At 33.1% G+C, this 25,603-nt stretch overlaps 8 protein-coding genes and 1 non-coding gene across 9 annotated transcripts; 5 read left to right on the top strand and 4 right to left on the bottom strand.

Moving 5' to 3' along the window:
• Positions 1–456: 456 nt before the first annotated feature.
• On the top strand, positions 457–546 carry PPL_01963 (uncharacterized protein; the record flags this gene model as incomplete). Its single annotated transcript, XM_020572962.1, has 1 exon — positions 457–546. The coding sequence occupies one exon, from the start codon at positions 457–459 to the stop codon at positions 544–546; it is 90 nt and encodes a 29-aa protein (XP_020437079.1).
• A 614-nt stretch (positions 547–1,160) lies between these two features.
• On the top strand, positions 1,161–3,122 carry PPL_01962 (uncharacterized protein; the record flags this gene model as incomplete). The annotated part of the gene is made up of 1 exon (XM_020572961.1): positions 1,161–3,122. The coding sequence occupies one exon, from the start codon at positions 1,161–1,163 to the stop codon at positions 3,120–3,122; it is 1,962 nt and encodes a 653-aa protein (XP_020437078.1).
• Positions 3,123–3,395: 273 nt separating this feature from the next.
• On the top strand, positions 3,396–3,466 carry PPL_01961. The gene has a single exon. It is a non-coding gene; the product is annotated as a tRNA-Glu (tRNA).
• A 1,376-nt stretch (positions 3,467–4,842) lies between these two features.
• PPL_01960 (uncharacterized protein) lies at positions 4,843–8,923 on the bottom strand (the record flags this gene model as incomplete). Its single annotated transcript, XM_020572960.1, has 8 exons — positions 4,843–4,880; positions 4,938–4,995; positions 5,519–5,538; positions 5,761–5,780; positions 5,938–6,061; positions 6,622–6,671; positions 7,831–7,927; positions 8,908–8,923. The coding sequence occupies 8 exons, from the start codon at positions 8,921–8,923 to the stop codon at positions 4,843–4,845; spliced, it is 423 nt and encodes a 140-aa protein (XP_020437077.1).
• Positions 8,924–9,221: 298 nt separating this feature from the next.
• On the bottom strand, positions 9,222–10,043 carry PPL_01959 (putative glutathione transferase; the record flags this gene model as incomplete). Its single annotated transcript, XM_020572959.1, has 2 exons — positions 9,222–9,617; positions 9,711–10,043. The coding sequence occupies 2 exons, from the start codon at positions 10,041–10,043 to the stop codon at positions 9,222–9,224; spliced, it is 729 nt and encodes a 242-aa protein (XP_020437076.1).
• A 697-nt stretch (positions 10,044–10,740) lies between these two features.
• Positions 10,741–14,815, bottom strand: PPL_01958 (paired amphipathic helix containing protein; the record flags this gene model as incomplete). The annotated part of the gene is made up of 5 exons (XM_020572958.1): positions 10,741–11,936; positions 12,061–12,185; positions 12,425–12,732; positions 12,811–14,272; positions 14,349–14,815. 5 exons carry the CDS (start codon positions 14,813–14,815, stop codon positions 10,741–10,743), a joined length of 3,558 nt encoding a protein of 1,185 aa, XP_020437075.1.
• Positions 14,816–16,738: 1,923 nt separating this feature from the next.
• On the top strand, positions 16,739–18,538 carry PPL_01957 (uncharacterized protein; the record flags this gene model as incomplete). Its single annotated transcript, XM_020572957.1, has 5 exons — positions 16,739–16,845; positions 17,138–17,217; positions 17,838–18,010; positions 18,083–18,189; positions 18,328–18,538. 5 exons carry the CDS (start codon positions 16,739–16,741, stop codon positions 18,536–18,538), a joined length of 678 nt encoding a protein of 225 aa, XP_020437074.1.
• Positions 18,539–19,811: 1,273 nt separating this feature from the next.
• PPL_01956 (uncharacterized protein) lies at positions 19,812–23,662 on the top strand (the record flags this gene model as incomplete). The annotated part of the gene is made up of 6 exons (XM_020572956.1): positions 19,812–19,949; positions 20,052–20,538; positions 21,371–21,419; positions 21,677–21,770; positions 21,964–22,320; positions 22,400–23,662. 6 exons carry the CDS (start codon positions 19,812–19,814, stop codon positions 23,660–23,662), a joined length of 2,388 nt encoding a protein of 795 aa, XP_020437073.1.
• A 155-nt stretch (positions 23,663–23,817) lies between these two features.
• Positions 23,818–25,452, bottom strand: PPL_01955 (uncharacterized protein; the record flags this gene model as incomplete). The annotated part of the gene is made up of 5 exons (XM_020572955.1): positions 23,818–24,280; positions 24,402–24,649; positions 24,887–24,915; positions 25,208–25,340; positions 25,444–25,452. The coding sequence occupies 5 exons, from the start codon at positions 25,450–25,452 to the stop codon at positions 23,818–23,820; spliced, it is 882 nt and encodes a 293-aa protein (XP_020437072.1).
• Between the last annotated feature and the right edge of the window lie 151 nt (positions 25,453–25,603).

Below are 25,603 nucleotides of genomic sequence, written 5' to 3'. Positions count from 1 at the left end.
GAACTTGTATTTCTTGCAATTCTGTACTTGACCTGTCATGATGGACAATCCTAAATGATCACTTTCTTTAGTTGTACGATAAATGTAAAAGAATTTTTGGCACGATACGCTTCACCATTAATATATTAATATATACGATAGCATTAAACAATTTCGTGATATTTCTTAGCCAACCTTACTGTAAAGTATGCTTAAACATTGATTTGATATAAACTCCTGTTTGAATGGATCAAATAATATAAATGTGATTTTTTTATTATATAACCAAGGTCATCCCAAAAGAAGAAGTAAACGAGAATTTGGAAAGAAATGTGATATAGGTCCTTCATAAAATTTGTCAAACTAAAATTTACCGAAATATAAGTCTGGTTAAATCAATTCCCCTATCCCAGTATAAACCTACAGAACCACCAAAGGGGTCAAGATATCGCCAAGATGGACTTTGTAGCAAAAATTATGACCTGTGTACCAAAAGTCCCGGACATAGCGCTCCATGTAGCAAGAGATGACTGTACTTTAGAATTCATCAAAGCTGAATGTAATTAAAATAGAGTTCCCAGCTACGCACAAGGGAGACTCTGCTCAAATCTATAGATTATTAATACAACTCTTTCAATGGTAAAAAAAAAATGTATTTGAAATCAAAATAAAAATCAATTTATTGTTATGAAGAACTTAAAAAAAAAAAAGCTATTTGTATTGATTTTGGAGAATATAATTAGATTTTAAACTAATTAAAAAAATCAAACATTGTTTAAGAAAAAAATAAAATATTTATATATTTATATTTGATATAAATATTCTTATTTAATATTTTATTTCTTTTTAGGTTTTTACACAATAATATTGTACAAAAAAATGAAATTGTTTTTAATTCCTTTTTGCACTCATATTCCAGGGTTCCGGAAACCAGACATTATTTGTTAATTAAATTGAAGAGATCCTTGTTACGGGATGGGAATATCATCATTAATTAAAGATTTTAAATGTGGAAATTATATCAATTTTTACATGAAAAACAAAAATTGATCAAAATTAAAAACTGTTTTTGCTAAAAATTAATTTTAATTTAATTTAATTTTTTTCTTCGAAATCCAATTGGTAAATATTTATTAATTTTCTTTTTTTTAAGACTTCTTCATACTGTATTACAAATAAAAATGAATATCAATAAAGATGATGATGTCAGAAAACAATTGTTTTTATCTATAATAAAGAATAAGGTTACTAGAGTTAAAGTCAGTAAATATATCAATTTAATTCATAGACAGTTGTATCCTTTGAAACGAAGATATGTTTGGAGTGAACTTGAAGAGGTAACCTCTATTGAAACGCTTGGAAAACTCAGAGTGTTCTCGTTGATCTATAAGCAATTCGAGAAATCAGAGGAACTCTACAATCGTCTTGATTGGGGTACAGTCATATCGGGTCGTCCCTTGGCAACCAACGAAACGAAACCATCGGACTTGGTTACCTCAACACCCAGTACATCAACAAGAAAGAGATCGACATCAACTAAATATGCTGATTTCATAAGTAGTACAACATCCAAAAGAAAGAATAAGAAGAATAATAATAATAATGAACAACAACATCAACAACAACAACAATTACAAGAAAATCAAACTATATCTGTAGTTAAAAGACATCAATTTATGAGTTATTCAAAACTTAAATATGCAATAAGGTTAGCGGTTGAATCAGATAATTTGGATTTATTAAAGTTTGTTTGGACTCGATATGCATTTGGAAAAGATCATTACAGTGAAAAATATAGTTTTATTGGTAATTTCCTGCTGTCTATTGCCAAATACGATCGTTTAGAACTATTAAAGTATGCTTTGGAGGCAAAGATTCTTGGAATCTACGAGTTGGAGCCGAAAATCGATTACTTTCTAGAGAAGGCCGCTATCAAAGTAATCAAATACCTCAATGCAAACTACAGATTTCTGCTCGCTAGAAAACCATTGTATTACATGGCCAAGAGTGGTGATATTGAATTCATCAAATCGTTGAAACTGACCGCTGCCAGTAGACTCAAGGCGATCTATCATGCCGCTGTTGGTGGTCAGGTCGAGATGCTCGAATATCTCTTTGACGAGACTGGCTACGACGAGGAGTTGGCAATAGATTCACTGTTTAAAATACTGGAGGAGCTGCAAAAGACTGGACATCTCGGTGCATTCCGATATCTATGTGAACGATACAATTTGGATTTGCGTCCACACTCTTCTAAACTGGTGAGACTGTTCCAGCCGTGGTCCGTCCAAATTCACGTTCAAGAGTATGTAAGGGAGCGAATTGCCAGCTTCAATCGGGCAGAGGGATTGCCAACCAATGATTTTGCTGTCTACTCTGGATACTACAATCGACCCGTTAATATCATGTTGTCCGACGAACAGAAGGAGGCAGCACAAATCAAAGATATGATTTCGAGAACTACCGATCTCGAGCATTTCATCTATCTCTATGGATTGTATGGAAAATCGGTCACTTTGAACTTGGAGTCATGTGATTATCCACGTGAGATCTTCCAGTATCTCTATGATCAAACCGCAGTTCCAAAGATGAAGCGACAAATGCCAGTCGATATGATCAACAGAGGATGGGATGTAATAGAGTTTCTGTTTGATCGACATCCAGAGTTCTCCATTTACAATCTCTATCGAATGACGATTCTCTACAATCACGTATCGCTGATGCGAAAATACCGTTCAAAGTATCCCGATCAAAAGGGAAAAGGTTTTACCAGCTACATTGAAGAGAGTGGCTCATACGAGATGACAAAGTATTTGAATGAAACCACACCAAACGAAGTGTGTACCTACGGAATGCATTACGCAGCGGCTCACAATGACTTGGACTCTTTGCTTTACTTATATTTCCACAGAGAAGAAGGCTTCCAAATGAAAGGTTTGAGAAGACGTGCACGTGTCTATACACCTGATATACAATATTTCCTCAAATATATTTATGGACATGAACCAAATGAAGAAGAAGAGGAAGATGAGGAAAAAGAGGAAGAGAAAGAAGATGATTATTATGACGACGTTTGTAAAGATGTTAAAAGTGAGATATTGGAGCATTCTGAACATATTAAAAAGAAACAAAGAAATAAATAAATATTGTTTAGTTTTGTATAGTAAAGTGTATTTATATTGATGAAGACTTCTAAATTTACAACATTAATACAGATTAGTTGAAACATGATTAAAGAGATGTTGAGACATAGATTTGAATTGCAACTGGTATTAAAAAGAACATCAAATAAAGACCAGGAGGGATGTTCTACACATGCGATTTTAACCACTAATATAATTGGTTTTGTGGATAATTGTTTTAGTGTATTTTAGTATGTTTAAAAAATTTATTTTGAAGCTTAAAATTCATCCAATTCCTCTTTGGTGTAGTGGTAACACATTAGTCTCTCACACTGATACCCCGGGTTCGATTCCCGGAAGGGGAGTATCTATTACTTATAAATACCCGTAATACCCGTAATGCGCGCATGTACACCATTAATAAAATTTTCACTTTTTTTGTGATTTAGCCCAAGCCTCTTTGGCCAAGTTGGTCCATTAGTAAGCCTTAGAGGACTTGGGTCGTGGGATCGATCCCGGGTTTTTACAAAAAATTTTCCCGACTTGAAAGGAGCGCGCCACGTACTAATCTAGTATTCAATACTATCTTGGACCCCATGAAGTTGACACCGACAGTAACTAGCAGGCTTATCATAGGTGAACACCGAGTGGTTTACACACGTACCCGCTTAGAATTCTAAGTGGCTTAAATACTCAGTCTGCCAAACCAAATCAATGGGAACATCATCCCTTTCTCAAAATGATGGCCACCTCAGCCGGCCTGTGGCTGAACTGCTCCAACAATAAATAAATAAAAACACGAACTGTAGGGTAATATCAAGCTCTACACCTTGACTATCAGTAATGGTAGTACAAGGATAATTTTAAAAAAAAAAAAAAAAAAAAAAATTTTTTTGTGATTTGTGACTGATTTCTCCAACCAATCTATTATATCCGACTTCGATATCCACAGAAACATTCTAAAATTAATAAACAACACTCCAACTCCAGCCAACTAATCAAGTAAATGAAATTAACTCTCTTCCCAACCTGCCAACTAATTAATTAAATCAACCACCAACTAAAAAGAAAAAAATAGACTACGAAAAAAACTTGATGGTAAATCCATCCTTTTAATACAACTTTTAATAAAACATGTATACCTCTTTAGTTATTATAAAAAAAAATGATTTGTGACTGCGCGACACAAAAAAGTGGTTCTTATAGTGTGCTGAGAATCATGTAGATTGGTGTAAAATTGTTTGATTCTTCTGGCGAGATCGATATTATGGTCTGAGATATCTTTCGAGCCTACGCTGGCAAATGATAACAATCACCCTCTAAAATATCATTTGCATTTACATTCCTAATATATCCAGGTTGAAAGTGAGTTGACCAATGAAAAATCGAAATAAATAAAATTTAATTAAATTTTTCATTCTTTTTACTTTTTTTGGTATGTTAAAAACAATGATATTTTGTAGGGAATCATTTACACCTCAGACGGGATAGAGGATAGGTATCCATCAGTAGGTCATACTATTCACATTGGTATTCGCTCTTTGGTATGTGAGAGTGAACAGATACCAGTACTTAATGGATATAGCAGCGATCAACAATCGAGAAAAGACACATTCATTAATGATTTAATAGCTAATCATACGCCTTGTCAACGTAGATAGAAGCCATCAAATCATGGAATGTGGCGATGGAAATTTAATAGTTAGAATCTAGAAATGGTAAAGTTCATACAACAATTCTTTTAGGATCGGATAATCGTACGACGTGGATCAAATACATCTTTTTAAGGATAAATCAAGGATGAAAGGAGACAGGTGGAATATTAATCAAAATTACAAACGATCAATTGAGCGGTACAACCCTCCTTCTCCAATTTTAAATACCTCTCTCGTAGCTATAAGCTACTTTTCAATTTCTTTAAATAAAACATGTATACCACATTAGTTATATTAAAAAAAAGGAATCCATTTCCAGTATCAGTAACTTACAATCCAAACTTAACCAGTAACCAATCATATGTCAGCCAACTATTATTTCCTCTTCTTCATTTCTTCATTTTCAATTAACCAATTCAATCATTTGTATTCTCATCAACTTAATAATCTATAAAATAACAATGTCTAAAATAATTATAATAATAATCAAAATAGCAATCAATTCGTAGAATTAAGGAAAAGCAAAAACAGTAAAAAAAAAAAAAAGAAAAATTTGATTATTATCAAACCATCAAATTTTTCTTGTTACAGTGATACTAGTAACTGTATTCGCAGAAATGGTAAAAGATTTGTTTATTGGTTTGTGATCTTAAATAGTTTTGTATTGAATAGTCGGTTAGGCACTGTGAATTAATCTTCTTTGCGGATCGTGGTTTTGTTATGTGTTTTGAATCAACAGAGGGGTAAATAATATATATTCACCATCTTTTTGTTTTGTTTCTCTAATTTATAAATTAAAATGTCATCATCAAGAACAAAAGTCCTTAAAAAATCAATTATTAGATATATCTCATGAAAACTTTGAACCGGCTGATAAGTGGAATATTGAATCTCCCAAGTGGTGACCATTATTATGAATCTATTGGTTTCATCAACAAATCTTTAACCAAAATTCACTGTAAAATCATATCCTTAAAATGAATTTTAATTTATTTTGGTAATACTTTCAGTTGTAAATATTAGTCTTTATTTAAAGAAACAAAAAAATAAACAATAAAAAAGTTTGATTTGAATTTAGTTCCTTTTATTGATATTTTCTTTAGAAATATGAAAATTGTACTCTGATTTATGCAGTCCAAACTTTGAGAGTAGTTGAGCCGATATTAGTGACTCTAAGGTACACTCCACCAAATGATCTACTGAAGTTTGCATCTTGGTGTGGTGCAAGATCATTATCCTCATCAGGGGATCCTCCAGCTTGAATACGTACTCTACCTGGTCTTCCATCAAGATTTTGTACATGCACTTGAGTTGAACGAAGGCCAAGCCCACGTCGGGATTTTATCTTTACTCTGTCCAGGTCTTTTTTCTTTGTTAGTCTATTATCTTTGTAAATTTTAATAGAAAAAATTATTTATACAAACGAGAGGTTCCACGGTCCAGCCATATTGTTAAGAATGTGTTTAGTTTAGAAAAAAAGTATTAATGAAATATTTGATATGATAAAAAGAATGATAAAATTTTCTATTTATATTGTTTTTTGTTTTTTCCTCAAAACAGTTCAAAATTTTAATTAGAATAATATCTATTGAAATTCCAGAAACATATTCATTTTATGATTAATATAAAAAAGAAACCCCTTTTTTTCCCTCAACTTTCAAATATAATCCTAAATGGTATCAAACCATATACTGTATATTTCAAATTGTAAAAATAAAATAAAAATTGATTCGTTATTCTTACATCATCTTTTTTATATATCTAATCTACGGATTTGAAATAGTTTTATTTAATCAAGTTATTTAGGTTTTAACTCCCAATTATCAATATTAAAAACAAAAAAATCTCTTGGATTACAAACTGACTATTTAGATAATCGAAAAAATGAGTTAATATTTTCCAATATCTTGGATGACTATAAAAACAATATATTAATAAACCAGATTTTTTTTTAATTGGATCAGATTCAAACCTAAATATTATTCCCTCACTTAAATGAATTTTTTAAAATCAGATTATAATAACAATTCCTCCAATATATATTCTATTATATCTCATTTATCATTGAGCCACTACATGTGAAGATAATTAATCCACCCTTTTTACAATTTTTAAATATAGTTAAAAAATGAAATTATTAATATCTTTTTTCTTCAAGTTATATTATTTTATAAAAATCATCTTCTGTTCAACCACCAATTATGAGAATTTTTTCATTCAATTCGATAATTGTGTGTATTGATTATTTTAAAATGAAAATTTGTTTTTTTTTATTAACAACATTGGATCTAAAACCATTTTAATATTTGTCTTTAAAACTTTAGAGAATCAATGGTATGTTGTTATTAATATATCAAAATAAATACAAAAATTGATATTAATTTAAAAAGTTATATTTTCAAGATCTCTACACTGGACAAGTGTAATAAAATCACAAATCATATTAAAAATTAAAAATTATTTCTTCCAAGTTGATCCCACTATAATCATTTATCATTATTTTATTTTGGATCCAAAGAATTATTTTATTTTTTTATTTTATAACTCGTTTAATGTGTAAAAAATATGAATATTTTTTTAATACTAATTATTTTATCCAAATTTTGAGTGAGGTAGCACCTATATTGTAGACTCTGAGGTATTTTCCATAAAAACATCTACTAAAGGTAGACTTCTATTTAATATATATTATCCATTTTTAACAAAACTAAAATAACATGATCTAAATTATGAAATATTTCCTAAAAAGAATTTTGAAATCATTTCACTAATACCAAAACCAATTTTACATATCCATGAATATCTGATTCAGATGCCCATTCAAACTTTCCATCTAGAGTCTGATTCCAGAGAGCGGAAGAACAGTTGGGTCTTTTTTCGTCGTGCTCCACACATGAGAATTTCGATTCGACAAAGATAGCTTCGGTGTGTGATGAAGTTGATTGTGACGAATATCAACATTGTTCGGCGAGAGCTGGGAGAGCAGAATTAGTTATTCTTTGTCGGATCTAAGTATGAAAACAATGTCAGTATTATATAACTATAGCTGGGATTCAATACATAGTATTACATACCGTTCAGTTTGATGTATCTTTGAAATTATAATTTTTTTATTTATAATGTCGGAGTCGCAGCAAAGTTCTTTTTCTTCTACCACGACCACTACCACCACTAATCAAACAATTGGTCATCACTCTAATTATCGTACTAAAGGTAAGTCTTACACTGACAAAGGTTGACAATAACTGATACTCTTATGAATGTTATGATCAAAACAAAATAGACCCACAATATTGGACTATAGACGATACTACTACTTGGTTGAGTGACTTCAAGATTGGTTTCTCTCCATCAATTAATGAGAATTTCGAAAGATTCGAGTGCATAGGATCTCATCTGGTTGACCTACCATTAGAGTCGTTCAGAAACGAGTCTCCACTCTTTGGCGAACGTTTCTATTATAAATTGTGCCAATTGATTGATTAATGGTGGTAGAGGTCGTGGTAGAAGTTAGACTTTCCTGTGACTTGGACCTATATATAAAAAAATTTTCAAATTTATTTATTGTTTAAATTAATACTTTAAAGAAATAAAGTTGGAATGATCCAAATTTTTGTTTAAATATTGAACATTCTTGCAATATGATAATAATCATGTTCCTCTCAACTTGTTTAACTTCTTGTTATTTTCTAAATTTAAAAAATAAATTAATTTGAATAAAGAAAGATATCTGTCACTGTAGTTTTAAATAGAATACTTTCAAAAACCCACACATTAACTCTTTGCATATGTTAAAAACAATGATATTTTGCAATAAAAGAAAAAAAAATAAAAAATTTAATTAAATTTTATTTCGATTTTTCATTGCAACCAACTACAGAATTAATTTGCAAAACAGGAGCATTGCTGTAAGTTGTATGTGATATACAAAAACATCAAGTCAAAGCATAGGGGCGAATATCTGTAAGAGCTAGAATGTATGAAGTATGAGTAAACACTTTACTGATGATGAAGAAAGAAAGAGATAGGTAGATTGTGAGGCAAAAAATGAGAGTTTACTTACAATATACGAAGCATTTAAAAAGAATGAGGATCATAGGTGTTCGAATGAATTAGTATCAGTTTCACATATAACTACTTTAAAGAAATACAATGAATAACTCTCATCTTATACTTTTAATCAACAAACTAACACTACCAAAGTTTAAATAATGTTAGTTCAGAATTACAAAGAAATCTCGAAATAAATACAACTTTTACTCCATATACAAAATTGAAGAAATAAAGATAGAAAAATGAGGTAGGTTTTTTGAACCAGCTCATAGTATCAAGGATATTGATTGTAGTGTCTTCTATAAAGAAGAATCTTAAGCTATTAAAGATTGATTGTGAATCTAACAATTTTAAAATCTAATATCTCTCTTTTTTGATAACATTATTTTTTATTTACATCAGTATTAATAATTTAATTTTGAGCTCTACCATCGACACCAAACATGAACTTTCTTTGTTCTTCAGTTGGTGGAGCCATTGGTTTCTTCTTTCTTTCTTCCTCCTCAAAGGTCTCCCACTCGACAACAGATGGGATAGCCTTGATACGTGCAATGTATTGATAGACATTTGGGAACTCTTGAGCAGTCAAGTCTGGTACGAATCCAATAATACGAGCCCATGGGTAGATAGCGATATCACTGATAGAGTAGGTATCACCTGCAACAAACTTTCTGGTTTTAAGTGTATTGTCCAAGACATGGAACAATCTTCTCAACTCGTTACCAAAACGTTGAATTGAATATGGGTACTTATCAGTAGCATAATTTGTGAAATGATACCAATTTCCAAAGATTGGTCCAATGTTTGCCTATTAAAATAAAAGAAGATAAAAAAAAAACAAAGAATAGTATGTTAGATTATAAACTTTTATACAAAATATTATTGTTTATATATATCTTACCATTTGCCAGAATAACCAATTCATTACTTCAGTGTAGGCTCTGATATCTTTGTCTGCATCTGGTACCAATCTACCTTTGGCATACTTGTTGGCCAAGTACAAAAGGATGTTACCAGATTCGAATACGTTGATTGGTTCACCTTCGACATCATGGTCGACAATGACTGGCAACTTGGAGTTTGGATTGATCTTTACAAACTCTGCTTTGTATTGTTGACCATTTCTCCAGTCTACTTCATGATAGGTGAAAGGAATCTTCAATTCCTTGAGTAACAATTGTACTTTGACGACATTTGGACTACCACAACCATAAAGTTCCAACTTTGCTGACATGTTTTAATTATATTATTTTTAAATTAAAGAAATAAATAAAATTAATATTTTTTTTTGTTTTTGTTTTGTTTTTAATTTGTTAATGAATGAATGTTGTTTTTTTTTAATTTAATCTGTCTCCTATTTATATTAAACTGTTTGTTTTTACTAAAAATTAAATTGAATCTTCGATTTTTTTAATTTTCTTCTGAAGTCATGTTCTGGAAAGGAAGGAGGGTTAAAAAAATTATTTTTATCAAATCAAGCAATTTTTTTTTTTCAATTTTTAAAATAGGTTTGTCTATGCTTGCAAAGATTGTAGAACCAGTTATGGTGTAATGGATTATTTAGTTTTCATTTTCACTTTTCAAATTTGAACCGTCAGAATCAATTCTGTTCTGTGGAAAAACATTATTCTCGTAAATAATCTTGTCTATTTTAAAAATCATCATTGCGTATTTTTTTTAAAGCTTCATTATAATAGATAAACTGAAATAATGGTAACATTTTTCATGAAAGATCAAGTAAATTTCACTTAATATTTATATTGTAGAAGGATAGAATATTCAATAATGTTGGTGATAGTCGACAATAATTATTGTGGCATAATTTTACCAAGAGAGATATGAGCTGGCAATATTTAGATAAGATCTAAATATTTTTTGATGAATTATATGATTTTATTTTATATTGTAAATTTTATTTTATTTTATTTTTTTTATTGTTTATTCGAATTTCTAATCTTGTCCAAATCTAATTTTTTACCACGATATTTTGATGCGGCATCTAATGAACCCTTACGATAGAAAAAGTCTTCGGTATCCTCGACGTAGAAGAGACGGAAAGTTTGTGTACAAACACGGCATTCCAAGCCGGTTTCGTTGATTGTCTCTTGCATTGCTTCTTCGATGGTCTTCTTTGGAATGTTACGCATGAGGAACACCTTGTGGACGCGTGGATCAATGTTGGAATCCAACTGACTAAAGTCGTTGACATACTGCTTGGCGCGCTCCAAGTCTGATTCGGCGTTGGCCATCATCTTTTCAGACTCGGCAATGGCATTCTCTGCGTTCTTGAGCATTGCCGGTGAGGTTGGGTCGAGCAGTTGAATGGTGAATCCACCTACCGGGTTCTTGGTCTCGAACTCAAAGAGGAAGATACGGTCGTCCTTGAGTACTTCGATCACCTTGGATTGATAGAGTGTATCTGTCCAACCGTTTGGTTGTTTCACCTCCAGTGTGAAGAGATACAACAACTTCAAGCAGTTCTCACTGGAGAGCAGCGCTTGTAGTTGTCGGGTGAGCTGATTGATAAGTTTGTCCAGTGTAAAGACAATGTATGAGTTGACACCCAAGTACGAACGGCAACTATCTTCGTAGGTGGATTGATCGATGTTGTTGGCTATCAGATCCATTAGACACTTGAGGAATCGGTTGTATCGCTCTTGTTCGCTCAACTCTGATTCAGAGGCGCTGACATCTTCGCTGGCGTCCATCGATTCGTTGTTCTGGTCACCGTTCTGGTTGATGTTTCTAAAGAATCTGGTGACATTTGGTTTCGATGTCCAGTGTGCCTTCTTGGCTGCATCGGCCAACTCCAACGACTTGAAAAGACGTTCATACAGAATCTGGTAGATTCTCAAAAATATATAGAAAGTATTGTTTCCAAAGAACACTCTCTTCTCTTTGTCAGAGACTGATTTTGGTTGAATAACCTTGAATGGTACATTGCCATTGGCATCAATATTGTTATTATTGCTATTGACATCCTTCATCTCCACATCTTCTTTCTTATCGTCACTGCTACTGCTACCATTTGATTCTTTCAACTTTTCTTCATGAGTAGTTGTAGTTGTTGTTGTTGATGTTGTTGTTGGTTTTGAATTTGAAGAGGTGGTTGGCTTTTGTTGATCTTCTTTCAAATAAAAGAATGAAAGTAAAAAGAAATTCAAAAAGTTTTCAATCTTCTCGAGATCCTGTTTGTTTTGAACAATCTTTTCCGCTGCGAAACAAATGAGACTGGAGATGTCGGAACACACCTTGTAGTCGGGCATCGAGTAGAGCAAGTGGTAGGGTGGTGGCTTGGAAACCGGTGTCTTGGAGCGACGCTTGCTTATCAGCTCGTCGGTCTCCTTGATCTTTTCTGTGTACTTTTGACGGATCTCTGCCAGCAAAACCTTGGGAGTGAGTGCTTTCTTCTCGGATTGCTTAAAGTAGGTGCTCTGGTAGTCGAGTGAACGATAGTGATTCTTCTCGGTCGTCTCCTTCCAGACTTTGTTCCACTCGCGCTTCGCTTTGGTCCATTCCTGGTCCTTTTGCTTCAGTCGTTTAATAATGATCGGGAGGGCAGCCAGTGGATTCTGGTACATCAGGGTAACCATCTCGACACCTCTATTGCCATACAAACGCTCTATGGATCTATGATGAAGAACATTGAGAGTTGGCAATCTAAAGTGTTGTCTCTCCGACTCATTGAGATCGATCAGCGACTTATAGAGTGGATCCAATACCCTGATAGTAGAAGCATTCAACTCGATCACCAAGTCCAACTCGAATCTCTCATCCTCACACTTATAGAGAATCTCCTCAAACTGATTCTTTCTTTGACTCTTGAAACCATAGTCTTCGGAACCAGTTGGGAAAGATACCCAAACATCGTTCAACACCGATGCACTCAACTCTGTTCTACCTGTACATTTTGGAATTGGATACTTTATAAAAAAAATAAAAAAAAGAATTAGAACTATTTCCAATTTGATAGATAACTGTTTGCAATTGCAATAACTTACATTCTTTGGTAATGCTCTATAGGATGGACCTAATCTTTTACAGGTTGTAAAATCAGTGTCTGGTTGTGCGATGGATGGCGAGAGTGCATACTCTTGTCGTTCTAGTTGCTCGAGTGACTGCTCATCAACTCCGATAAACTGTTTGAACCATTCGAACAATGCAGTTTGTCTTGGTATCAAGATGTCTTTGGCTAGCAATACCAACTCTGTCTTTGTGATGATGTCCTGACTGAACAGATTGATACACTTTAGGAACTCGTTGTAGAGTTTGTTGCTGGCGACACCTGTACGCACCTTTAGGAAGAATTCAACTTCCTCATTGGAAGCATCTTGGCCAACGCCACGCTCGTAGTCAGACTCTGGCTTGCGACGCTTGTTACGCTTGTCTTTCTCCTTGTCGAGTGGCGACATGTTGACACCGCTTGGACTGGGCACTGGAATCTTCATCTCTGGATGCTGCATCATCACTCCGCTCTTGTCGTACTTGTCGCCGAGGACCGACATTGGCTCCATCTGCTGTTGCTCTGGCAATGACATACGCTGCTGTTGAGGTGGCAACTGCTGTGGCTGTGGTGGCACTGGCTTGCCTGGAGGGTAGCCTTGTTGCTGCATTTGTTGCTGTTGTTGTCGTTGCTGACGATTCTGTTGCTTGGGAGGACGTGACGATTGAACAATCATTGGTTGGGTGGTAGTTGGTTGTCCACCCATCGCCATGTTTTGCTGCTGCTGCATCATCTGTTGTTGAGACTGTGGAGTTTGCACTTGAAGTGGCGATGGTTGACCACCGAGTGGTTGCTGATTTTGCTGGGTATTGTCTGGCAAGAATTGCACAAACTCTGCCAACAAGTCGGAGTGCGACTTGAACAACTCTGAGACTTGATCGTAGACCTCACGAATCTGATGATCACCATGCTGGTACTTTTGGAGTACATTCAAAAACTGCTTGTAAACCATTGGTTGCGATTCGAAACGATCCTTAATTTTCTTTACATATTTTCTGGCATGATCCAAATCGTTTTGCTTGCGTTGTTCACGTGCTTGACTTGCTGCTGCCACCTGTTGTTGTTGCTGTTGTTGCTGCGCTTGTTGCTGTTGTAACTGTTGCTGCTGCGCTTGTTGTTGTTGTCTCAAGAGGAACTGCTGTTGTTGCTGTTGCTGTTGTTGTTGCTGCAACTGTTGCTGTTGTAATTGTTGTTGCTGCGCTTGTTGTAACTGTTGTTGCTGCGCTTGTTGTTGTTGTTGCAATAAGTGTTGTTGTTGTTGATTCTGTGGTGCAGGGTAACCGTGTTGTTGATTGATTTGCTGTTGAGTTGGTGATGGAACAGAGAATGAAGGTGGTCTATCATCATCTGCCATCTCAATTCTATATCCAGGTGGCAAGAACGTATTGAAACCCAAAATTAAATGACGATGACCCTTAAATAACTCTGTAACTCTCTGAATAACACCTGGTGTATCAATACTAAATTAAAAAAAAAAATAATGTGTTAGAAAATAAATTCAATCTTTTTTAAATTTTAAAAAAAAAAAAAACATACTTGTGTGCCTTTAAATCTTTCATAATATCAAGGAATTGATTGTAAATCTTTGGTTGTTTAGAGAATTGTAGCTTAACTTGTTCCAAAAATTGGAATGCATTATCAAACTGAGCTTGTCTGAGTGGTTGTTGTTGTGTTGATTGAGCCGTTTGCTGTTGAGCTGCTGCTTGTTGTTGTTGTGCCGCTGCTTGAGCCGCTGCTTGTTGCTGAGCTGCTGCTTGCTGTTGTTGTGCTGCTGCTTGTTGTTGTTGCTGCTGTTGTGCTTGTTGCTGTTGTGTAGATTGTTGTTGTTGAGATGGTGATGGTATCGATGGCAAACCATAGCCTGAACGAATGGGTGTTTGTTGTTGTTGTTGTTGTTGTGAGGATTGAGGAGTTTGTTGTTGTTGCTTTACAGAGGGAGTCGGGTTGGTGAGATTGTTGATACTGGCGAGGTTGCTGCCACCGGTTGGCGAAGTTTGGTGCATGTGAGTCGGTGGCGACAACACGTAGTTGTGATACTGATGGATCGATCCCGGATGGTGAATGTGTGGCTGTGACTGGCGCGACATGTTGCCGAGTTCAGAGTGAATCGGTGGCAGTGTGGTTTGGTGTGGTGGCGACGACGGTGAGTGTGTAGGTGGACTGAAATGATGGTGAGTCTGCATCGAACCAAAGCCATGTGATCCGATGGGTGGCAATCCGTCGTCTTCGAGCTTTGGCGATATACGCTTGGCGGCCGAGACGAATTTCATTTCGTTGTCGCGGTCCGAAACCGGCGAGAATGGCGACGGTAGTCGCTCGCGTTCGATACGATCCATTCCGCTGCCGACACCGCCACGGTCACGTTCTCGCTCCATTCTGTCGCGTTCGCGATCACGATCACGCTCTCTCTCCCTCTCCCTCTCCCTCTCTTTGTCGCGATCGGACGCGTTGGTTGGCGAGGTCGGGGTGGGCAGTGTGAACATCGATGTCATCTTGGGCAGCGTGGTACCACTCATTCCGCCGGGTGGCGAGGCATTGGCTGTCGGTGGAGTTGGCGACGTCAGCTGAGCGATCGATGTAGGCGAACTTGTGTTGGTGTTGCTGCTGTTGCTGCTGCTGTTGCTGGTGGTGTTGGTGTTTACTGGCGATGGTGGTTGATCAGAGGTTTCTTCATCGCGTGACCTCTTCATAATACGTTGTAAATCTATTTTTGTGTGCTTATTTGTGATCTAAGAGTTTTCCGTTTGCTAATCTGGTGATCTTGAGTTTTAGTGATAATCAAAAAATCGGGACTGATTGATTATTACCTAAACACAAAACAAAGAGTGAACAAACAAAAAACAATAAAATAAAAAAAAATATATTTTTTGAAAATGAAAAAATAAAAAAAATAAAATGAAACTTTTTGAAATTAAAAAAAAAAAAAAAATGTTTGTTGGTTTGCAAAAATTCAAATTTGAATTACACAACCACACGCACAGAACACACTTCTTGTTTAACTGATTTTTTGATTTGATAGCTATTCAAACAAAAAAAAATAATAACAATTATATAATAATAATAAATGTGATTGATGATGATGATGATGATGTGAGATAGAAAACAAACTACAATATTAATAATAAAAGTGATGAATCACTTTAATTGATTATTATCTATATTATCTTAATCTAATTTTTCTATTCGAATTTCTAATATTATGATATAAAAAAATGTTTACTTTAAAATAGTAAGAGTAGAGTTATTATTGTTTGTTACTGTTATTGCTGATCTAATAAATTAGAATAAATAAAATAAAATAAAATAAAATATAGATAGATTAAAGTTATAAAAGTAAAACTAAAATTTAAATATAGTTACAAAAAAGAAAATAAAGTTGGTTGCAAAAATTCTCCGATTTTATAATCGACAATGTTTGTTTTTAAAATTAAATACCAACAAAAAATATAATTTTTTGAAGATTGATGATAAGTGTGTTTTTTTTTTTTTTTCATTTTTGAAACCCCCAGTTAGTTCAAGTTTAATAATTCATTTTTTATTTTTTATATTTTTTGTAATACGGGTGTCTTAAAGATAATTTAATTGTATTACTTTCTTTACAATTTTCAAAGTATCTCCTAATTTTGATTTGAATCAACCTTTTTTATATTGTTCTTAACAAGTTCTTTAAACTATCAAAACAATATTTTAATGAAAAAAGAAATTAATTTTCATATTATTATAACTTTTTATATATATATATTATTATATGATATATCAATAGATAGATAGTCTAGTTATCTATCTGTCTAATATCTATTTGTTAAATAAAAAAAAAATTTGTTTTTTTAAAAAAATTACTAATTATTTGGTGAGTTTGGGTGGTTTGTGTGTTCTGCAGAATTTGAAATTGATTTGCTGATAGACAATATATATATATATCGTAAATGATAGATCTTGACAATGATATTTTAAATTGCCTTGAATGTATAACAGAACGTACTTCTTTTCATTCTGTTCCACAAAATTTAATTGGATTCGATGAATCTATTACGTAAGTTAAAAACTACTACTACCACCTATTCGACAGTATATCTACAACAAACAACAGACACAAGCAAACAAACAAAACACAAATACAAATACAACCACTACTTTAATATATATATATACATTGTTTATTCAAACACCAACAGTCAGGTCAAGTCATTTTACAATTAAAGTTAAGTTGACAAAAAACCGACCATACATAATATATCTTCATTGTCAATAACATTATCTATTTATAATCTCAATTTAAATTAATCGATATTGTGTACTTAACTTTTAAATTATAAAATTAATAGATATTTAAATAATATATTGAATGATTCAGTTCAGGAGAAAAAGAGTAATATCGTTCTGGTGACTGGTGCCAGTTCGAGTGGTAAGACAACACTGGTCAAACGGTGTCTGAGTATGCTGGAGGATGGCAGTCACACTTTGGTTTGGCTAAAGGGTATGATACACGCCAAGGACGTGTTGGCACTGAAAGAGATCATCAGGGCACTCGATCTCGCCAAGCCGATACAGCAAGCGCTGGGATTGAGTGGCGGCGCACCGAGCACCGCTGTCAACCGACTGACCACACCCGAGATGACAGAGTGCATCAAAATAGCGCTGGGTTCGAAGCGTGGTGAGGACACAGTGAATCAACGATTCTCCGCGATACCAAACCATTCGAAACCACTCATCGTCGTGATGGACGACTTTGAACTGATGGTGAGTCGTCAGCAGAAGAAGCAGAACCTACTCTACAACCTGCTCGATCTGTCACACGACAAAACGGTTTCTCTCACACTGGTGGCAATCACATCGCAACAAGAGATACAAAACAGCCTGGAGAAACGTTTAAAGTCTCGTTTCTCACAGAGTAGAGTCAAAGTACCACAACTATCATGTAACTATTGCTATATAGCAAAAATATAGCAAAATATAATCAAGTCAACTCAAAGCTATCAATAACTAACTAAATGTTTGTTTGTTTATTTATATTTAAATTTATAGTTGAGCAAATGATGTGTGTATTTAAAAGTATTGTAACGATACCGGAAACTACCGACTATTCGAAAGAATGGAATGTAAAAATCAATGAACTGTTTGAAGATCAAGAATTGATAGAGAATCTTAATGATTATTTCGATATAAATCAAAGTTTTCCAAATCTTTTTAAATTAATAGTAATTATTAGTAACACATTATATACTTGCTATATTACTAACTAACTTCCAATCCAATTTTGATTCTAATAGATTCAAAGTTTATATAATATAGATAATGATAGTAGATTTTTAACAAAGCCAATGATATTGGAGAGTATCAAACAGAGTAAGAGAACTTGGTTACACGATACTCTGATGTCTCTTACTGTGTTGGAGTTTACGATTCTCGCTTGTATCTTGTCGATCTCAAAGAAACGAAAGGAATATCCATCCACCATATCGTTCTTGCAGCTCTACGAACTCGAGTATCGACAACTGTCAAATTCGATCTACAGGATATCGGAATCCTTGGGAAAGCTATCGTGTCTCGCTGGAATTCAAACTCTATTGAAATACCGACTGATCAAACAAGAAGGTACCAACTTTGGTGAGTTCATTCAGTTCCGTCTAACACTTATCGATTTCCAAGAGTGTGAAACAGTGGTTAAATCTAGATCAGATTGTCCAAACTCACTAAAGAACTATATTTGCTCATGGTTACAATAACACCAAAGCCAAACAACCAACAACTTCTAACTAATAGAAATAATACTAATGTACAAAGTAAAGTGTGTTGCTCATTGGATGTTCAACACAACACATTCTGAAAAAACAAAAAATAAAACTGAATTGATTTTATTTATTCTTTTAAACAATAAAAACATGAATATCATTGAAACATAATAACATAGTGTTGATCAAGTAACTTAATGAATATCAAATACGAAGTATTTATGTTTTTTTTTATATTTGTCTGGCTGGTAAACCAAACATTCACAAACAAAACTCTATATTATTTTCTTTCAATAAGGACAAAATTATTAATCTGGTGTATGCATTGTAAAGTAATTAAATTATATCACATTTGCATTACATGGTTTTCTGACCAGTAATAACATCAAGATTACTTTTTTCGATTGATGATTTTCTGTTGGTGGAAAAAAAAAAATCACATTTTTTTGTGAAAATTATATTGAATTTTCTCTTTGAGTGTGGTGTGGTTTATGAAAATTGGCGAAACATCAGTTTGTATTTATTAAACAAAACATTATAATAATTTATATGTATATATAAAGAAGGTTTGAGACAGTGTTGTGTTATTTTTACAACATTTACAATCATCAGAGTACAAATCACTTTTTTTAAAAAAAGAAAAATTTAAAGTAAAGTTTTGCAAAAGAGAGAGAAACAACATCTCAACAACAAAACAACAACAATAATAATAGTAGTGAAAATACATACAACAAACACAACATCAACATCAACATCACATCAACACTATATTTAAATTTTATTTATTTAATTATTTATTTATTTAATTCGCCGCTATTTTAAAAGTAATAACTCTTTATTTATATATTTTAAAAGTAATAATTAATTATTTATTTATTTTATAACATTAATAATAATAATTCATAGCTCGGTATTGAAAAGAAATAAAGAAATTATTGAAAGATCAAGATTCGTTTAAACGTAAGTGAAAACTTTCATTTCTCATTGATTTAAAAGATATTTTATATGAATCAATGCATCCTATTGATTCAAAATTTTTATGTTTGCAAAGTTTAATATTTTTGTGCATTAATTTTTTCAAAACTAAAGATTATTTATTTATAAATATAAAACCAAACTAACTCTTTTACATTAATGTCTTTAGATTAGAATCAAGTTTTATTTATTATTTGTGTATATAGTATTATAATAATAATATAACCCATTCTCCAAGAATAGAATTGTAGTATTTCTAAATAAAATAATATTAGATAGTATACTTTAAAAGATGTCAGATCAACAAACATCGGATGAATATGATGATATCAGTCTAAAGATATTGGTCGTTGGCAAATTGGCGTGTGGCAAGACTTCGATCATTCAGAGATTCTGTCACGATGAATTTCAATCTAAATATAAACCAACTGTATGTCAGTTCAAAGATTGAGAGAGAGTGTTTTTCAAATCTATAAATACAAATATATATACAATATATCTAACCTTTTGTTGTTGTTATTATTTTCAATAGATTGGTGTAGATTTTCATACAAAAGAAATGGAAGTGATGAATATTAAAGTGATTTTACAGCTGTGGGATATTGCAGGTCAAGAGCGTTTCGGACACATGACAAGAGTATATTTTCAGAATGCCGACGGAGCGTTGGTGGTGTTTGACGCCACGCGAGTAGCAACGTTCCACGGCGCCAAGGAGTGGAAAGACGATATCGACGACTGCTTCTCAAAGGATGCACTACCCACTGTACTACTAGCAAACAAGAGCGATTTACCACAGACAACAATCCCCGACGACATCGAAGAATTCTGCGAGCAGAATGGATTCCTGAATTGTTTCAAGACCTCGGCCAAAGACGGAACCGGTATCACAGAGGCTCTCACAGATTTAGTCACCAAAATTTTAAAGAATCACATGGAATCAGTAAAGAAGGCTCCAGAGGAGCAAGGTTTTAAACTGACCGACAAAGTGCCAAGTCAACAAGGAGAACCAACAAAGAAATGTCAGTGCTAACATCAACAATAACAATAATAGTAATAATAATAATAACATTTATTTAAACTAAAAACTAAAAAACAAAAACAAAAAAATAATAAAACTAAAAAAATTTAAAAAATATATATTTCTTACTTTAATATTATTAATATATGTATGATATGAGTATAAGTATAAAAGTATAATATTAAATAATTAATGTTTATTCTTTTCTTTTATTTTAGTTAAAGATTAACTTTACAAAAATATTGGCGCCATTTATGATTTTTACATTAAAGAATAAATTTAATATTCTATTTATTCTGTTTTGTTAAAGTTTAAGTTTGCATTCATAATCAATAAGTATTTATTTTTGACAGTTATATAACTACAAAAAGAATGTTTATGAGTACTGTACTCTATCTTGTTGTTGTTGTTTATCAAACAATCATCACTCTTAGAATAAATGAATAAAAGAATAAAAATAAGTTTTCACTAATCTTTCAATGTAAGGTCAACATTTTTATAGTTAACAAATAAATAGTAACTGAATAAAAATACTATCTCTTTCATACATGTCGAATTAATTAACTTAATAATAAGCAATTTTACCAATTGTTTTGTTGTTATAAAATTGTTTGTTTGTTTGTCATTGCATTGTGTTGTGTAGTTGTGTTAAGTTTTTTTACCACAATCCACAAACAAAACAAAAAAGATCTTTTTTTTAAAAATTCATCGGTAGCCAATCAGACTGCGCCCGATATTTACAAATATTTTTTTTTATGAGATTCAAAAATCAGATTGAGATTTTAATGAAAGTGTGTTGCATTGATATTTATGTTTGTCTTTTTTTGTTTTAGATGAAGGGATAAATTCTTTCATTCCTTATGGTCAATTCTATCCTGAACAGTTTAAGTTGCAAATTTTAAATTTTTTTTCAATTTTATAAATTGTTTTTATAAAAACAACATGAGGGAAAAAACATCATTCATTTTTACTTTTTACTTAAAATATATAATATAATTTGTAACATTACCTTTTTGTTAAAATCATCAATTGAAAAAACAATATTTTTTTATTTAAAAATAGAAAAATCACACATTTGACCACCTGGCAAACTCTGCTTCCTTCTAAATTCATACAATACTTATTCTTCTATTAATAAGATCAGCCTTCACACTTTCTTTTAAAAGCAACAACTCGCTCGCTCCACACACGTCGTCATCAAGAAAACTACAAATTGATCAACAATCGATTGTTGTGTGTGAAAAACTAAAAAAACTTAAAAAAAGAGAACAGATAACAAATAATTAAAAAACAAAAAAAATAAAAAATAATGGGTTTGTCATATCACACAACCTATTATTTGATTTGTGAAGCTTGTATCTTACTGCTGACACTCATTGCCTGTATTATTACATTTATTTGTGGATATGTTCATTTCAAAAAAGAGAGTTATCCAAAGAAAGACTGTGTGAGACACGCTTTCTATTGGACGTTCCTCTGCTTCTGGATGGCCTGTCCACTGTTTATTTGGGTTTCCGTTGGTTTCAATGGAATTCCTTGGTACGGTGGAGCCATCCTCATGACATTCCTCTGGTTGACCGGTTTCTTCACCATCATGAAACAAGTGCCAACCTATCGTAAACCAGAGCACAGTGGATTCATTTTCCGTTACATCACATCGGTCTACGCTGGAATTAAGGCTCTCAAATGGTATTGGATTACACTTGCAGTTATTGGATTTACTGCTGTCGCTTTTATTATGTGTGTTTTCACTTTTAATTTATGTGTTGCATTATATCCATTTGTAAGTATAAAATATTTATAGTATTCATAATAATAAGAATAAGAATTCTATATATCTAATTTTTTTTTTTTTTCAACAGAGAGTAACATCACAAATTTCAAGACAAATTGATGGTGTTAGTTGTCCAAGTGGAAAAGTTTGTAATTTTATTTTGACAGTTCCACAGGATTTGAGAGTATCGATGATTGTCAACTATCAGAGTAACGACTTACCAGTTAGATCGTTTGCTTTGTTGGATACCGTTTCACATGGCTCAAGTTTGAGTTCAAAGACCATCCCAGTTGCAGATTTTATCAATCCATATGCAAATACTATCAATTCCACATTTTTCAAGATGGACAACATCGTCGAAGAGGATCGTTATGTCCACTGGGCCGACTTGCTTGGATTGATACCAGGTACCACCTATTATGTTTCCGTCGGTTACGAAGCTAATGGAAATATTTATTTGTTTGAGGAGCGTAAGTTTAGAACTGCGCCAGGCGACAGTAGCACCGCTGTCACTTATATTACTGGTGGTGACATGGCTGTCTCCGAAGTCGGAAACGACCTCTCCAAGCATGCCGCCGAAACCGAGCCGCTGTTCGCCATGGTCGGAGGTGACTTGGCATACGACGACGGTTTCTGTAGTTGCTATCGTGTCTGGGACAATTGGTTCGACAAGTGGAATCAATATCTCCAAACACCGACCGGATACACCGTTCCATTGATCGGTGGAATCGGTAACCACGAATCGTCTGGCTGGAAATCAAAGGCATCGGATGTTCAATTCTACACTAGATATTTGGCATTCCAAACCGGTCTCCAATCGATGGATCCACTTCAACGTCCAACCTACCACTCGCACGCAATCACCGCCGACATTTTCATTGTTGTCTTGGACAGCTGGGTAGTCACACCGATCTCCGATCAAAATCAATTCCTCGAGAGCGCACTCTCTAGTTCCGCTGCCAAATTCAAGTTTGGAATCTATCATATCGCTGTCTATCCATCGACCTACGTCAAGGCAGACTATGAAATCACGATTTCTGCGCGTGACAACTGGTCGCCAATCTTTGATCGTTACAATCTCACCGTTGCCTACGAGAATCACTACCATCTCTACAAGAGATCGAAGCCACTGCTGGGTGGAGAGGAGAATCCACTCGGAACCGTCTACATGGGTGACGGTGCTTGGGGTGCAACCACCATTCTCAAAGTCAAAGACTATGACTATATCGAGGTCGCTCACAAACTTCCACATATGATTAGAACCATTATTACACCGACCTCCAATACCATTCAAGTCGACACTATTGGACAGGACGGTGATTTCATCGATCATTGGAATAGAACTGTTTAGAAATAATTAATATATTAACAATAAAGTTGTTGTTAAACAAAAAAAGATAAAATAAATAAACATATCTAATTCTCAATAAAATAGTTATAACAATATATTCTGACAGTATAGATCTTTCTTTTTTCAAAATGAATATAGTTTTAGTTAGTTATAAATTATAATCCAGTGAATCCAGGTAATTCTTTGGCTTTAGAACTTTTAGATAGTTTCATTGATTTGTCAACTAGCTCTTCGAATGGAAGGTCGCAATCCGATTGGAGTTCACCTCTAAAGAAGTTTGCCCAACGGAATTCTGCGTAGGGAACCATCGACTTTTTGAATCCACCTTGAATCTTTACAAGTGCTGCAACACTTCTCCAGATGTCGTCTTTCAAATCTTTGATGTGACTTGGAATCTCGTGGTGTGGCAGCGGTCCGTTTCCATTGTGATCGTAGGGATGCACCCAACGTTCTTCCTCCATCTTCTCCCAAAACTCTTGCATTGTCTGTTTGTCTGTCAAGTCGGAAACCACCTTTACAAAACACTTTGGATCGCCTGACACCTTTCCATCGAAATCCTTATCGTATTTACTGAAATCTAAATCTTCAAAGAATTCTCCTTTTAATTCATATAATGCACTGTTTTTATATAAGATTAGATATCAAGATATCAAGATGGTATCCATTTATAAATTAGCTAGTTAGTTATGATTATCTATATCCTATATTCTTAATATGATTTGTTGTTTAAATACATTACCGACATAGATGATGATTATCAATTAAATATATATCGTTTTGTTTTAAGATTACGGGTGCAGGATGACCATAGAGAAACTCAATTACTTTATCAGCACCTTTCTCTTCTTTCAATGTCTTTAGTTCATTTACTTTGCGTTGTACATGCTTCATACCAGCAGCGCATTGAGTAGGTCTCAATCTATCAATCTCATAACAAAGTACTCTATTCAATCTACTTCCCATCATTATCATAACTATAACTTTAAACTATATATAAAATATATAAACTATTTATTAGGTTTAGAAATTTAATTATTAATACAAATATAAATAATAATAAAAACAGGTAATAACACTATTTAATCTTTTGTTGTTGTTTTTCGTTCAACCAAAAGTTTAATTAAAATACTGTCGAACAAAAATTTTAATTTAAATTGTATTTGTGTTTTTTTCTCAATAATATCTAATATTATTGTTGTATTTCAATCTATTGATCAAACCTACAAATTTATATCTTTTAAATGTTATTTTATCTTTTAATAATAATAATAATAAAGATCGACTAAAGTTGTATGTTCTACAATGATCAATTTAATGAACATTTCTGTAATAGATAACCAGAAATAGAGCAAGAAGATTTATTTACTTTTTTTGGTGTGAGATGAAATAGATTATGGTAAAAGTTATTTGGTTGTTATAATCAATAAAGGACAAGACATCGTATACGATAAATACCTTTAGATTGTACTTTTTATGTTTTTTATTTATTTATATATGTTTATGAGGTTACATTATGACTTTTGAAAGTTTAGTAGTTATTCTTGCATTGTGGACATTGAGCAGAATTACCGCTTGGTGGAGCAGCACCAGTTATCAATGAACGTGAGCAACCCTTGCACAATTTGGCACCACATTTACGGCATGACTTTGAATCAGAAGTACCACAACCTGAGGAGAACTATATTATTAAAAAAAAAAGAGTAATTGAAACAACAATAAGTTAGGTAAGTATGTATTTTGATCAGAATGGAGTAGGTTTTTTTTTTTTAAAAAATATTTACTTTGCACATTGTTATTTATATTTATTGTATTTAAAAAGAAGAAGTGTATTTTTTGTAATGATATGACTTTGGAGTGCAATCTTTAAATAGTATAGCTTTTCCTAGATTCTTGTCAACTTTGCCCAGTCCAAAGCAATTTATTGTTAAATAACATAGAATA

Source organism: Heterostelium album (genome assembly GCF_000004825.1).
Source record: "Heterostelium album PN500 unplaced genomic scaffold PPL_scaffold2, whole genome shotgun sequence".
Taxonomy (NCBI): domain Eukaryota; phylum Evosea; class Eumycetozoa; order Acytosteliales; family Acytosteliaceae; genus Heterostelium; species Heterostelium album.
The sequence above is the reverse complement of the archived record's forward strand: the minus strand, read 5'-3'. Positions and strand labels throughout refer to the sequence as shown.